Below are 16,028 nucleotides of genomic sequence, written 5' to 3' on the forward strand. Positions count from 1 at the left end.
TATAGTATATTTGGAATAGTATATTTTTTTAATTATTTTTCCGTAAACACTACCAGTCAAAAGTATGGACACTTTCTACTTCCATGGTTTTTCGTGATTTTTATTTCTTCCTATACTGTAAAACAATGCTGAATTTATCCAAAATCTCCTTTGAACAGTAAGTCGCTCTGGATAAGAGCATCAGCCAAATGCCTTAATGTTAACGTAACTTCAGGTTTGTTTATTGGTGAATTCTGAAGCTGGTAACTATAAATGAACTTCTCCTTTGCAGCAGAGGTACGTTTTGGTCTTGCTTTTCTTCATGAGACCCAGTTTCATCATGGTGCTCGATGCATTTTTACAAAACTTGACAACACTGTTCTTGCAAGAACTATTGCAGAAAGCCTTCCGTGTCTTAAAACAACAACCTACTATTGTTATTGTTTTTCCCTAATGATATAATTCCATGTTATTGCATCATTTTGAAATCTCTAGTGACGTTGTATAATGAATAAAATAAAATTACTATAAAAAATATATATATTATATATTGAATTACAAGGTGTGTCCAAACTTTTGACTGGTACTGTAAATCACATTTTTGAGTATTTTGGTCAGCAAATCAAGGCGCACCACCATGCACTTTGGCTTTCGAAGCTCATTCTGCTACCAGCCAGTCATGCAAAGAAATACTTTAAGAAGAGTAAAACAAAAGCAGGGAAAGATATCCTGACTGAAAGTCCCGATGAAAAACAGAAGAATTCAAGTTAATTTACAAGACGATTTTATTCAAGCAGACGAGCGACTATGCCGGAATACTTTTGAAGTGCTGTCAAACATCCACACAGACCACTACGACTGCTGTCAAGAGTCAAGGCTTTCACTCAGTAAAACTATTTACTTTGGACCGCAATAACCCAGAGGTACAGTTGTGGTCAAAGGTTTACATACACTTACTGTGAACATGAGCGACATTGGGCTTTCAGTGACTTCTTTGCACCTTTTTTTTTTTTTTTTTAAAGGGGCAGAATGATCGTACAACATACTTTAATAGAACAAAGAAGTTTTAAATTATTATTTTGTGGTTTCTGGTGTCAAAATAGAATCAAATTTATACCTTTACCCACTCAGATTATTACTTCAATGGAACAGGTTTGTTTTTTAGCACAAGCCCACAGTACGATGAAAAGGTCCAAGGAGCTAAGTGTCGATCCGGGAGAGACGATGGTAGAGGTTGATGCTTCTTGAAGCCATTTTTAAACAACTGCTGATTCCAAGATCGTTTCAAACATCATTTATTGGAAGGTGTAGCCACATTGGCGAGGTCTGGATGTGGATCCAAACTGTCTCAGCCCTCAGCTGAGAGAAAACTGGTTCGGACAGTCAGGAACAACCCAGGAACTACTAAGGAACAGGCCTGCCATAAACTGGAAGCTGCTGGCTCACCACTGTCACTGTCTACACTTAAGCAATTTGTACATTGCTATAGATTGAATCGAAAGCCTTGTCCAAGAAAGAAACCCTGGTTCCAAAATGAATTTTAATTTGCCTGATTATAAGTACAAGGAAAAAGCTTTCTGAAAGAATGTTTTGACCAGTGGTGTGTCTAAAGGAGTAAAGAACACCGTACCAATACCAACTGGTAAGCATGGTCATTATTATGCTTTGTGGCTGTATTGTTGCTGTGAAAAGGTATTTTGCATTACGTTTTTTTCTTCTTGTATTTAATTGGACAAATATGCAAAAAATTTAATCTCATGAAGGGCAAAAGTACTTTTTCACACCACTCTAAATAAACTAATGAATAACGAGCCCTACCTTAAAATTCTTTAGCCCAATACTAAATCTTTTTATATTAAGGTTGAGAATTCAACCACAATATTGTCATGACATTCATATTCAGGATTAGTGTATGTAAACGTCTGACCAGATCAAACGCACACATCCCATAATTAGGTGAGTGAGAGTAACTGACCGTGCCCGAGTTCAGTCTGGGCATATGTGCCAAACACCTTGAACGAACGGCATAGCGGCAGCCATTTGTCATGCTGCTCAGGGGTGCACTGGCTCAACAGCGTAGGCACGAACATCGAATAATGGACACCAAGACTCTCAGGGAGGCCTTTTCGTGCCAGTCTGGAGGAATTTGCACACGCACACACACACACACACCTTAGTGAGACTAGGCATATGTTCTCAACCTTTGCTTTGGCACAGGACTCTGCATCTCTAGTGCCCAGCACAGTTTATAATTTACCAACAGCTAAACACACCCACCGAACCTGAGAATTAACAGATTAATTAATGCAAAGTACATTTTTTTTTACACTGAAAACATCCCTTCCTCTCTGCCTTTTTTCCATTTGTATAGAAAGCTGTACTCGAACACACTAATCAGATTTATCAGTTTTATGATTTATATAAATGTCTAAATGTTTATATATGAATGTCTAATTAGTCATGTTCATAGACCCTTTTGCATCTTCTACTCCGCTCAGAAGCCACCATTTGAATTTCCTTTACAGCAGTCTTTACAGAACCGCAGCATGTCACAGCTAGAAGCATGTTAAGTCCCAGTGACATCCTCAGTGTTAACCATTTTTAGTGACGTAAAGATGGTGATGCGGAGGTACAATACATCCCCAGGCTTGTCGGTTTGTCAAGAGGTAAATGAACTATAGGTTAACCATTTAAATAATGTGTCCAGTCAACCCTTGGGATTTTGCTAATGCAGATGGCTGGTAGCCGATTGTGAGATCTTCATGCATGTCATAGTCAAGTTGGATATTTAACTCTTGTTCCGTCTGTTTTAGAAAAAAATGCACTTCTGCAAAGGGTCGTGGTGGGGGGAGGGAGTGGCTCACTTACATCTGAAGCTACAGACACTAAAACAGCATGTGTGAAACAGGAGTGAACCAGAAGGAACTTCAGGGATGCCAGAGTGCATTAAACCCGTACTGTTGAAACATCATCATACACATTTTGGTGAGCTCCTAGTCTCCAGCTATTTCAACCAGACACTGTTAATGACCGCAGAGATGAAAGCGCTCCTGAGGACCTGAGATATTACATTTGAAAACATTGAGAACCAAACCATCCCAGGCCAAAGTGTACATAGAGAGTCTACAGCAGACATGCAGCACATGTGGTAGGGCATGTTGTATAATCATTCTTCCCCCAGAAAAAAAAGCCCAGTTTAAAAAATGTATTTATATCTGAATACTGCTGTGAGGTTCATGTTCATGATAGATGTGTATGTAAACCTTTGACTGGATCCGAATCCATAATGCATATTCCATACTTAGGAGAGTGAGAATGACTGACCGTGGCCCAGTTCAGTCTGGGCGTAAGTGCCAAGCACCTTGATCGACCTGCAGAGCGGCAGCCATTTGCGACGCTGCTCAGGGGTGCACTGGGCCGACAGCATAGGGATGAACATGCTATACTGGAGGCCGAAAGGTTCATGGCGGCCTTTTTGTGCCACTCTGCAGGAATGTACAAACACTTTAGCTACACCAGGCATGTTCTTTGTCCTCTGCTTTGCCACTTGTTTGTTTCTGGATTAGTATTGCTGCTGTATAGCTGATATAGAAAATATATTCTGATTTATTAGTCTAATATGCATGCTGAATGAAATACCTTGTTGCATTTATCGAATGTTTATTACTAGGTGCCTCAAACAACCCCTAAAGCAAACGTCTATCATACTGTATAAGCATAATGACAATATCACATCATTATTATGGGTTTCGATAATGTCGAAGTTGTTCTGCAGATGAGCAACAACAAAGTAATAAATTTAAATAGTAAACATTTTTCGTTTTAAAAGTCAGTGACTTTACTACATCATAACTAAGTGTCAATCCTGTCAATCAACAGTGTACAAAATAAATAAATAAGTATTTTTTTAAAAATTAACTTTTACATTCGGACTGGTTTCCAGTTTATGAGTGGGAAAAAAAACTATATTGCTTTTTCCTCCCTTTTTCCTCCTGTGCTTGAACATGCCATTCAGATTTTTCCTCTTTTATGAAAAAAAAAGCACTAATCTGCATTTCCCCTCCTTCAGGTCAGTCCACAGCTCAGTAATGGAGTTGCCATTTTTATGTTATCTCTACAGCAGTCTGTACAGAACCACAGCATGTCACAGTAAAAAGAGTGTTCCTCACAATGACATCTTCAACTCGGTGTTAACCTGTTAGCTTCGTAAAAAATGTCCATTATCTTCAACCAAGTACGTTATGACAATGCTAGCATGTAGGGATGGAAGGTGCCGATTCGATTTCTATAAACATTTGACAGAAATCTCAATTTAATCTGTTACAGAGGTGAAATTTTGCTTTTTTTATTATTGCAAAACACATTTTCCAATAGGAAATAATGCAAACGCAAAAAAAAAAAAAAAAAATGCACAAATATATTCCAAATATAATAAATTTACAACACTACAATCATATTTCTGCATGCGGAAACAATCAAAACATTTAAAAAAGAAATGCAAATAAAATAAAATACCAAATAAATAAACATTAAATCTCACTTAACCTTAATTTATGATTCCTCTTGGCACCGGCTGCATTCAAAAAGAAATTGAAAGTGGCTCTGTTTTCTTCTTGCTACCGTTCTTTATAACATTCATTTGGGACCCATCGTGCCACGTCTTTACTTAAATTGCACAAAATGCAAAAAATAAAAAAATAAAAAATATATGCATCCTTGCTTCACTTGCCTTTCCAGTGATCTAACCAAGTTGTGAACGATTACCAGACGTACAGATGTACGTGCAACTTAACCTGCATTCGGTTGAGCTCAGTTTGTTTGCTTGTGTACCAAATTTATCCGATTACGATGCATAATACGAAAATGAACAGTTGTTTCCGGTGTTCTGATTGGCTAGAAAAATTAACTTCCGCAAAGGAAATTTGCATTTGAAATTTAATACAAAAGTATAAGCTTTTTTTTTTATCATCCTAACACACGCATGGAGAACATTTCAGAGTGTCTTAGTGCTACAGAGTAATTGTGTTGAAAATTAGCTAACTACAGTATAACAATATGTGATGGGTGCCCAAAATTTTCCTTTCCAAATTAGATTCCACTAATACAAGATGCACACCTATAGAATAGTCTGCGTTATTAATGAATAAAAACTGGCCCATTGGATTGGATTTAGCACATAACCAGGTTCTGATGTCACTCTGCGGATCTGATCATACATATTGCATGATTAGATGAGTGAGTATAACTGACCGTGCCCCAGTTCAGTCTGGGCGTATGTGCCAATCACCTTCAACAAACCGGTCTGTGGCAGCCATTGGTCACGCTGCTCAGAAGTGCCCTGGGATGAACATTAAGTAGTGGATAGCGAGAAACTCATTGGGGGCTTTTATGGCCAATCTGCAGGACACATGCTGGTGCGTGAACTGACAAAACAGTCATTGATTGTGCTGCAGTACTTCTGGAATGCTGTCAAATACCCACACAGGCCACTAATACTGTAGGGGTTTGTGTCAGGAGTCAAGGCTTTTACTTTGCATATTTACTATAAACCTCAGTGATACAGAGATAAATCCACTATCAGTATAACTAACCGTGGCCCAGTGTAGTCTGGCCGTACTGTATGTGCCAAGCACCTTGAATGGCCTGGCCAGTGAAAGCCATATGTCACAATTATGTCACTGGTTGGACAGCATAGGGATGAACATTCAGAAGTGGATAGCAATCGCCTAGAATCTTGTAGGCGATTTTTAGGGCCAATCTGCAGGAACGCACGCATATACGGCAAGTCTTTATTTACATCTTTCGTCTGCTGTCTCTCTGATAGGTCCTAGCGATGGACCGGATACGGCCACAAATGCAAATTCAACATTTGGACTCTACTCCACACCTTTTATATACTTTATCATGAAATAATGAGGAAACAGGCCACATCTGCAGTGGAACCCGTGTATTCTTTAGTGTACTCTAGAGATTCATCTGACAGCAACAATTACAAGTTTCTCAGAGTTCACATACTTTCCACATGCCAGTGTTTGAAGTTAACATTAACTGAAGCCCTTGGCCTGTCTCCACTTATACCCCTGAGGTAAAATCTACTTCTGCCTTTTGAACACACACTTCATTTTTGCTGTTTCACTCATCTGATCTCTGTTCCTACCGACATCAGTGCGGAAACTAAATGTTATTTCATTCAGGATGTCCTGTTATTAAAATTTCCTGGTATTATGCCTTTATTGACATTTGTACCGAGTGTGAGCATGATCTTGAGAAAGAGACGATATCTGTCAAGTCGGAGCCAATCATTATTAAACCTCACGCCATGAAAAGAAGCAATAAAAATAAATGAAACGGTGGATTAAGGAATGTTGGATATTCCACAATTTCCAAAATCAGTTTCCTGCGTTAAGATAAAGAAAACCTTCCACCTTGTAATGTACCAGTTGCGTTGGTTGGTAGATGACACTAACTAACAAAAATGAGGTGACAGAACCCCTTTAGTGGTACAGTACAAAAACATTTTGTGTGACGTTGCTGTAAAACAAAATTAGAAGGTACATATTGTCACTGCTCCATGTTTAAAGAGATCGCATCAGAAACAGCCGAACACTACAGAAACGTTGCTGTAGGAGAACCTGACTGCAGTGGCAAAGGAAAGCAATGTTTAAAAGAAAAAACAAGGGAAAAGAAAGGACACGAACCTAAAGAGTGGTGAAAAAACATGCCTAAAACTAAACTATTTACCCTTCTGTATACCCGATAACCTTTACCTTTTTATTACGTCTGATAACCTTTCTCCTGGATTTAATCTCAATTTAACCTTTGTTCACAAATACACTGGCACTCAAATATTTGTGATGCAGACGAACCCAGGAAGAGCGTGTTAAAAAACAACTCCTACTGGCAAGCATTAACCACAACAATGAAAAAAAAATGGTAAAGCCGACTTTACCTACAGTAAGCAGGAATTATTATCACAATCATTTTTCAGATCCTGTAATGCATGTTGTGACTAATACATTTTTAAACCATGATATAATTACACATTTTTATGATTATTTTTTATTTGATGGACTAAAATAGTGACAAAAAGGGAAAAGGTTTCCATCGAGCAACATTACTTAGTCACATGAACCACCTAAGTAACCATTTCATTTAAAGATCGCATGGACCAATAAACTGCCAAACTGCTACAGCTGTCACGGTTAATCTTTAACTGCTTTCTAGGAACAAAGGAATCAGGCAAACGAGAAAAAGTAAAAAAAAAAAAACCTGCACGAAAATGATCGATTGTAAGAATAAGCAGATGGGCAAAACCTCACAGGTACATACTGCTTAATATTAAGTGGTAACATTGCAAACAAAATGCAACAACATGCATTGCACTCCAGAATTTGTGTCACCCTCTATAAAAATGAGCAAAACTAACCTTTCAAGCATCACTAACAAAATCTAACAAAAATATACTTATAAGAATATAAAAGTGAAGTGACACCCTAAAGTGAAACCCTTAAGCAAGATGTAAAACTCATGCAGCAAAACAGTTATCCTCAGAGAGATGGGGAAAACTTATGAGGAAGCTTTCAACAAATGGTTGCTGATTTGCACAAGCCAGGCAATGGATAGAAAATCATAAAAAATTCTAATTCATATGCTCATTTCCACAGAGTTCATTCATTCACTCATTCATTCATTCATTCATCTTCTATAAAGCTTATCCTATACAGGATGGCAGAAAGCCTGGAGACTACAGTATCCTGGGACTCTTTGGACACAAGGCGGCATACACCCTGCACAGGATGACAATCCATCACAGGCAACACATGTACAGTACACACCACACACTCATTCATACACTATGGCCAATTAGGGAACACCAGTTAACCCAACCTACATGTATTTAGACTGTAAGAGGAAACTGGTGTACAGGGAGATAATCCAACAAGCACAGGAATGACGTGCACACAGACACAAGCAGGGAATCAAACCCTTAACCCTGGAGGTGCGAAGCCACAGTGGTAAACGCTCTCTAGAGTGTAGCTGCTAAAAGGCTATAATAAAAAAAAATAAGGTGTAAGCCAGATATCTACAGTAAGTATTGAGGACTGGAACATTATCATCTATGAAATCTTTGTTTTGAAAAAATAAATTTTTCCATTAGGCTTTAGAGAGATGAATAAATTATTAATTATAATTAGCGCTTTATAATCTGGAATTACTTTTAATATATGTAAATAAATTAAAATGCCACTGTACAAATGTGTAAATAATAAATGTGATCAATAAACTTAAAATTACAAGCAAAAAAAAGAAAAGAAAAAAAGGAAGAAATGTCTAAAGGATGTCTATATATATATGCATTATCATCTAGTTTAAAAAAAACTGGTTTCCTGCACTGCAAATATTAATTATAATAAAAGCAAGAATATCGTTTTGATCAACCCATTTTTAACAGATTGTCTTTCCATAACGACATTCACCAGAGAACCATGTACTGGATGTACAAGTAAAAGTAAGAGTTGGTTTCGTCCTTCTAACTCCAGTCTACAGTAACTGTAGGAGTAAAGCAGTGATGTCCGTAAAGCAGATAAAAGCATGTCGCCTATTATGATACTGTGGTTCACAAACCCACCCTAAGGGTTTTTATCCTTTTATATATTTTTTATTTGTTTATTTATTAAAGTGGTGAAAATTGTGATCATTTGCTAAATAGATTATTTTAGTTATAGCAAGTCCAGATCTAACTTTATTTATAATTAACTCCACATTTTAACATGTTTAACAAAGTTTGCAAAGCTTGGGTCTACACTGGAGGGTCAAAGTCTGCAAATAAACCAGTCATGCAAGTGTAGAAATAAGAGACAGTATGCATAACTGGACAAAGAAAAGATTATGCAGACTAGGACATCTATATCAGTACCTCTTATATAAGTTTATCTCCTCTGGATCAGCGATGCCATAATCCCTGAGCTTCGAAAACATCTGGATGCTCTTCTTCACAGACTCGTCATAGCGCTCACTGCGGGACATGAAGTTGAGGTCCTCATGCTGGAAGTCAGGATCGTTTATGACCAGAGATTCTGTAGCACAATTACAGAGCAGAAAGTAAGCAACGGGACAGTTGATAGTGGCATGAGAACTATACAGAATGGGGATTGTTTTTTTCTTGTTTTAGGAAATGCATAATGAAAAAAACTAAAAGACTGCAACCTTAGAAATCAAATAACTAAAGCTTTTATAAAAGAGCTGTCAAACAAAAGTGCAGACATGGTTTACTTTCCTGCAGCAAAATGCCAGAGGTCAGATGGAAACCTTGCGTAATAAACAAAGTCCATGTTTATTAATATGAACATTTGACATTCATCCCCTCGTCATCAGTAACCGCCTGGTCTTGGACAAGGTATAAAAGTACTTTAAATACTTTAAAAGTTTTTTCTAGCGCACTTTTCACACGTAAATAATTTAGATCATCTAAATGCTGTCCAAACCTTCCGGACCCTATTTGAAAATGTAATCGCCCCTACATCTAATAACTGGTTGTGCCACCTTTGGCGGCAACATTTGCAACCAAAGTGTATGTAATAAGTGGCAGTTGAGTCTTTTGCATCCTGTACAGGGTCATAGGAAGTCTGGGAAACTTCGGGCACAAGGCGGGGAACACCCTGGAGAAACGCTGGGCACACATGCATACACCACACAATTTGGGAACACCTATCAGCCTAATTTGTGTGTGTTTGGACTGTGGGAGGAAACCAGAGTAACATGGAGAACAGAACATGCACACACACACCATGCACACACAGACCCCGAGGCAGGAATCGAACCTTCCACCCTGGATCGAGGCAACAGTGCTACACACTATGCACTACATACATGTTGTTGTTTGTCTTTCATGTTTTATATATATATATATATATATCAAGTAACTAATATATACAGATACAAATATTTAAAGTATATTATTCTTGCAAACACCTCAGTAGTTCTATAGTGAAGAAGTAAAATGTAGTATAATATTAATAGTCATTTTTCCCCCTGACCATCATCCCTGTAACAATAAAACTAATAAGGTCAATTAATATATAGTTATCATTTGTTATTGATTAAAATGGAAACAAACATCAAAACAAACAAACACCTTATAAAGAGATGAAGCATCTCAGATACATCAAAGCAAGTTCAAAGCATTCAAGGGATTAAACATCCAGAACACAATAAGTAATTAAGTCATAACTGCGCAGTACATTGTTAATAATAACTTAAATATCATATGTGTGTATTGTTTTCTGTAGAACAGGAAGCTGATTAATATGCAGCCCTTGTCCTGGACACCCGACCTATTTCTCGCCTCCTGCGGGTCTTCTCGGCACCTCCGTCCAGTATGTTCGTCAGAATTTCCGGCTCGAACGTAGCATTTGCTCTCTCTTTGCGGAGATCAGGATTCATGGCTGAAACTCGGCTGCTGTTGTCCGGATTGAGCAGGCACACACACGACTGTCACGTAACTAAACGTTATTATGTGAATGACGAATTGTGTAAGGTTTCAACCCTGGCCTTGAGGAGGTGAATTCGCATCCGCGTTAGAGAGGGCGAAGTGCATCACGTGTTTTTACGTCAGATGTGTTGCAGCCAATAAGAATCCTGGAGAAGAAGGGCGGAAGTGAGGTGCTGTTATGTTGCGCGCGGAGCTTCAGTTCATGGTTTATTGCCCTGAACTATGATATACAGTGAGAAAATAATAATAATCTAAATTAAACTTTAGCTGAATTTACAGAAGCACTTTTTTATGTAGCAATGCTTCCCGCTGCTGCAGGTTTTTACTTTCCATGGGAAATCAGTTGTGACCTGGTAAAGGATGGAGCCTCTTTACGGACGTGTGGCAGGTACATTATCTACTGTATATCTCTATCTAATAACAGACTGATTAAGGGAGGCAGGCAGCATGTAGTTTTAGAAAAGGTTTAACGAAAATATGGATGTGTGTTTTGTTCAGTTTTTATTTTTAAAAAAAGCATGTACAAACAAGAATATATATACTTAAAAATAAAAAATAAAACTTCCTGGTTTTGTCACACTTAAATGACTGAGATTGAAAGATGACCTAAGGGAATAGAAAATGCAGTTTTTAAATGATGACTTCATTTATTACAGGGGGAAAAGCTGTCCGAACCTACCTGGCCGTATGTGAAACAGTAACTTTTGTGATTTTTGGAAAACTGACAACCAAAACATGGTATTGGTGCTAAAAAGTGTCTCACCTATATGAAAAGTTGTATTTTCAGATGGGATAATATAACACCATTTTTCATAATACTTAATGCTTCTTGTCTCTCCATCCGCTGTGGCAACGCCTCAATGGGAGCAGCTGAAAGCCTACCAACAATGATTATTTTTAGATTTCGCATGAGAAGATACAAACCTGAAAAAGTGTATTATTCTAAAATGCAAAATTGTTAAGATATTGCAACACGAATTTGACTACAGCTTTTGCTGTGGAAAATCCTTAATTTTGCATGGAAGGCTTTAATTTAAGCAACAATATTTTAAGATCATATGTTTCAAGAAGCATACACTAATTTTAGTATCAATACTCAAACATACTGTATATGAATAATTTGCATTTTAAATTATTATTGTATAAAGTGAGAGAATATACTGTAACACTGAAAAATGGCCATTTTTGGGGCACAATATCACCTCTCCAAAACAGCTGAAGTTAGCACTTAAATTTTTTTTTAGCAAAGCAAGATTGTTCACTTCTATGTTGCGTAAACTTCAGAAGTAGCTTCTTTGTCACACACATGTATATGTTAATTAAATTTCACCTCCCTGGCCTGATTACTACCAGACCCGTTGAAGTTTGTGACCTTAAACTTAGGTTATGCAGCAGGACAATGATTCAAAACATACCAGCAAGGCCAACTCTGAATGGCTCAAAAAGAATTTTTTTTAATTAAGTTTTGGAGTGGTGTAGTCAAAGTCTGGCCTTAAATCTGATTGAGATGCTATGGCCTGACCTTAATACTCCTTAAATGTAGCTGAACTAGAACAATTCTGAAAAGAAGTGGGCCAAAGTCCCTCCACAGTGATGGGAAGGACTCATTGGCAGTTATTGCAAATGCTTGATTGCAGTTGTTGCCACAAAATGTGGCACAACAGTTATAAGGATTAGTGAGTAATTACTTTTTCATAGTGCCAGGTAGGTTTGACAGCTTTTTTCTCTTAATAAATGAAATCATCATTTAAAAACTGTATTTTGTATTTTCTAGGTTTATCTTTGTGAAATAGTACAATTTAAAAATGTAACAAATGTACAAAAAAAAAAAATCAGTAAAGTGCTATAATTGTATTGATTATATGGTTAATTATATACTGATTTTATATGGATACCTAACCATAACAAATATAAAAGATTGTTTGTTATTCCAATTCAAAACCATGGTCATTTTTATCAATTAGCTCACCCTGTACTGCTCCTTTAACTTTTCAGAAGGCTTTCAAAAATTTGGAGTGTGTCTGTATTAGTCAAAAAAACATCTGTATGGTCAGGCACAGATATTGGACGAGAAGGCCTGGTTTGCAGAACTTAGAAGTTAGTCAGCTGAGTCGATGTCAGCTCTCAGTGCAGGTCACTCGAGTTCATTTACACTTAACTAATCAGACGATGTCTTTATGGACCTCACCATGTGCACAGGGATATAGTATAACCGTATAAGGCACAGTAAGCAAGGTGAAAAGCAGGTAAGGCGTGTAGCGTGTAATGTTAATGCTCTGTGTAGCATTAACATTACTCTTTACTGTAATTAAAAGTCCCAAACCTCTAAAACCATGAAATATTAGTCCTCCTTTTTTAAATATTATTATTGGCATCTCCATTAAGGTTGTTCGGGTTCTCCTGAAATCTACCAAACATGACTCTGTGACGGATGACTGGTCAAATAATAATTAAAGGCGCGTGTGCTGCTATTTGGCGTGTGCTGCTCCTGACCCAGTTCTTTTTTTTTTTCTCAGTATTTTTTTTACATGCTATATCACTTTGGTGTACCTCTTACACAGTGGTACACAGTGTTTTGGCTCTTTCATGATTTTCTCATTTCCTGATAATAAAGCTTAACTTTTGACCGGGGCAGGTCTGGCAGGGCAAACACTACATGAACTGGCTGGTGACAAAGGTGGAATGCGGTCACGGTGCCACATTTGAGGTCACTGAGCTCTTGAGTATGATTAATTTTATTGTCAATGTTTATCTTTGAAGATGTCTCTATTTCTTATAATTTGTTTGTCTTTTAATTTCATAAATACGATGAGGACTTAAATACACATTAGGCATTTTATTTGAAAGTAACCTTCAACCCAGCGAGTTAAAAAAAAGTTTTTTTTTGTTTTTTTTTGCATGCCAAAATAAAATTTTGTTTTCTCAGAACAGTCAATTGATTTCATAAATGCAACACACTATAGTTTTTTATTATTATTTTTTTTTATACATAGCAGTAAGGTAAAAAAAATGTTCATTTTAATAAGTGTCTGGTCAACAGAGTTTTGTGGCTCCCGGTATTTTCTTTTGTGTTTGAAAGTTGCCAACCCCTGAGCTAAACCATTTTCCATAATAAAATATATAAATACAAAAATCCCAATTCCAAAAAAACTTATGAGATTATGGAAATGGCCAATAAAAACAAAAAGGAGTCATCTGGAAAGTCTTTGCATGGTTTATCATTTAAATGCAATTGTTTGCTAAAAATATGCACCCATTTTAAATCTGGTGGCTGCAATCTCCTACAAGTTGGTAAAATTGACTGTTTACCAGTGTATAACATGACCATTTCTGTTAATAAGACTTTTTAAGCATTTGGGCACTGAAGACACCAGTTCGTTTAGGCTAGCAGGAGTTTCCCCTCATTCTTCTGTCACGCAGGTTGTCAGCTACGCGATTGTTTTGGGTTTTTCTTGCCATATTTTGCCACCCGTACTCGCCCGTGTTATCCGAGCAGAATGCGGTTTGGCATTGTCCTGCTGGAAAACACAGGGATGTCTCTAAAAAACATGCCATTTGGATGGCAAAGTAAGAAAGTTAGTACCGCCTCTTGTTTTTTAATTCATAAAAATAATCTAATTGTATGGGGTCTCAGAATTGGGCAAATACAACCTCAGATGAACAACATCATCATAACCTTTCATCTTTTGCTATTATTTATTTAACAAATATGAAGCCAAAAAAGCTGACGTTATATAATATACTAAAAAATACATAAAAGAAATCTCTAAAAGCATAAATTTGGGCAGTTTGCTGGTCTGGAGCGTTCAGGTATGTGTAAGTACAAATAGTGATATCTGTGGGATTGGAGATTATGCGCATTTGGAGGTAGCCCTTTACACAAAGAGATTTGACAGTTTCCTTTTCTTGATGATATTGTGTACTTTCACTGAAAGTATTGCATAATTTGCTGGTGCATCTGTTGGCAAATCACTAAGCCTCACCTTAGATCAGCCACTAATGAGTGAACTTTGCTCTAGAAGAACTAGGCCTTTATTTGATACTCCCTGTATACAATAACACAGTTGGTTCACTTTAATTGCACTTTTTCAGTTTTAACGGTTGTTCATCCTAAATTGACATTGCATTGCTATACTTCTTTGGAGGATGTCGTAGCCAGCAAATTTTAACAAACAATTCAAATCACATGGTCAATCATCAAATAATTTGTTGTAGTATTTTCAACATAGTATTAGGTGAAAAATGGTCAAATTCCATACTGTTGCAATTTTTTTGGAATTAGGGTTGTAGGATAATAAGTGATCCCGGATGATTTTCACCAACTCCTAGAAAACCGATTGCGGATACAGTACTTCCTGAATGTAAATGATCATGAGATACTGGTATTGCTCACCCATTATTTCCAGCTTATACAGTTTCTGATGTGTATGTTTAAATGTTCTACCTCTAGACTTACAGATTACCTGCCAGAGGAGTCCAAAGCTATTCTCACATCCCATCATGCATCAGTGCAGTACCAGGTGTCAGTACAGACGACTTTTGTTGAGCCCTTTGATCCAATAATTGGGGCTCAATACATTGTACTTGGAGAAGTTGAAAAGTCAGAGGGTATGTCTGCTGGGTTTTTCACTGTGCAACTTTTTTTGTTCATGCTTAATAAATTATGCAGTCAATTGACTCGACAGTCATGCTTGTCACACTTCTGCTTTCAGGGGACGGAGAAGCCATTGTTCGTGCACGGGTCTTTAATTGCGTGGACGGCGTCGATGTCGCACTGCTACAGAAGGCCGTAAATGAACAAAGGAAATTTTTTAGGGAAAGAAATGAGACTGGTGCATATGGTAACATCAATTTACCATAAGACAAAGATAATATATGGAGAAAGAGTGTGGAGAAAGTCAGTCTGGGTCTTGGGGAATCCATAGTTGGTGAAATGTTATTATAAAATGATTAGTACCACTAAGCCATTAGTAGCACTTGTATCAGATACTCCAATGATGTTTAACCTCTTGAGTCCAGAATGTCCTCATATGAGGTCCTGAGTGTCCCCAGTCTGCCCTAGTCTACAGTATATATATATATATATAACGATCTTCATATGATGAGTACTGGGTAGAATTCTTTTGGCCATCATTTTCTTTGAGTAAAAAAAAACATTTGATCAAGTAAGGGGAAAGTGCAATGTACACAAAAGTAGATCTCAGGAGGTTAAAGTAACTTTGTAATGGTTCACTTTTAGTACTTTTTAAAAAATTTTTTTTTAGAAATATCAGTTAATCATTAGTCCTTTAGTCAAGTGCTGATATGATGTCAGTCTTGATGATATAAAGCTATTATACGAAGTTAAACAGGAAGTAGTAACCTTGGAAATAATGGCATTTGGTGTAACCCTAGATTTAGCTTCATTATGATGAAGTAATACTGTGTCATACTGGTATCATTTAATATGGGAGGTTCGGAAATCCAAAATCTGTACAGTTAATGTCATATTTTCTGCATATTTTGTGTACAGTGTTGATGTATGTAAATATGAATAAAATTATATATTATTTTCAAC

At 37.0% G+C, this 16,028-nt stretch overlaps 2 protein-coding genes across 5 annotated transcripts in view; one reads left to right on the forward strand and one right to left on the reverse strand.

Annotated features, from left to right (window-relative positions):
• acox1 (acyl-CoA oxidase 1, palmitoyl) overlaps nucleotides 1–10,565 on the reverse strand; it is a 28,181-nt gene extending 17,616 nt beyond the window's left edge. The window contains exons 1-3 of one of the 3 annotated variants that reach the window (XM_053498321.1): nucleotides 10,314–10,565; nucleotides 8,897–9,056; nucleotides 1,955–2,115 (exon numbers count right to left, since the gene is read on the reverse strand). In XM_053498321.1, the coding sequence (XP_053354296.1) occupies nucleotides 1,955–2,115; nucleotides 8,897–9,056; nucleotides 10,314–10,422 (430 nt within the window). In that variant the 5' untranslated portion in view covers nucleotides 10,423–10,565. Of the gene's footprint in view, nucleotides 1–1,954; nucleotides 2,116–3,303; nucleotides 3,465–8,896; nucleotides 9,057–10,313 lie in introns of all 3 variants that reach the window. The other 2 variants (XM_053498320.1, XM_053498319.1) reach the window with 2 other exon arrangements.
• An 88-nt stretch (nucleotides 10,566–10,653) lies between these two features.
• ten1 (TEN1 subunit of CST complex) lies at nucleotides 10,654–15,712 on the forward strand. Of its 2 annotated transcripts, XM_053498323.1 has the most exons (4): nucleotides 10,671–10,703; nucleotides 10,790–10,859; nucleotides 14,922–15,079; nucleotides 15,184–15,712. In XM_053498323.1, exons 1-4 carry the CDS (start codon nucleotides 10,694–10,696, stop codon nucleotides 15,330–15,332), a joined length of 387 nt encoding a protein of 128 aa, XP_053354298.1. In that variant the 5' UTR covers nucleotides 10,671–10,693; the 3' UTR covers nucleotides 15,333–15,712. The 2 variants fall into 2 exon arrangements, with proteins under 2 accessions (XP_053354297.1, XP_053354298.1); XM_053498322.1 differs by having other exon boundaries at nucleotides 10,654–10,859.
• The last annotated feature ends 316 nt before the right edge of the window (nucleotides 15,713–16,028 follow it).

Source organism: Clarias gariepinus, chromosome 6, assembly GCF_024256425.1.
Source record: "Clarias gariepinus isolate MV-2021 ecotype Netherlands chromosome 6, CGAR_prim_01v2, whole genome shotgun sequence".
Taxonomy (NCBI): Eukaryota; Metazoa; Chordata; class Actinopteri; order Siluriformes; family Clariidae; genus Clarias; species Clarias gariepinus.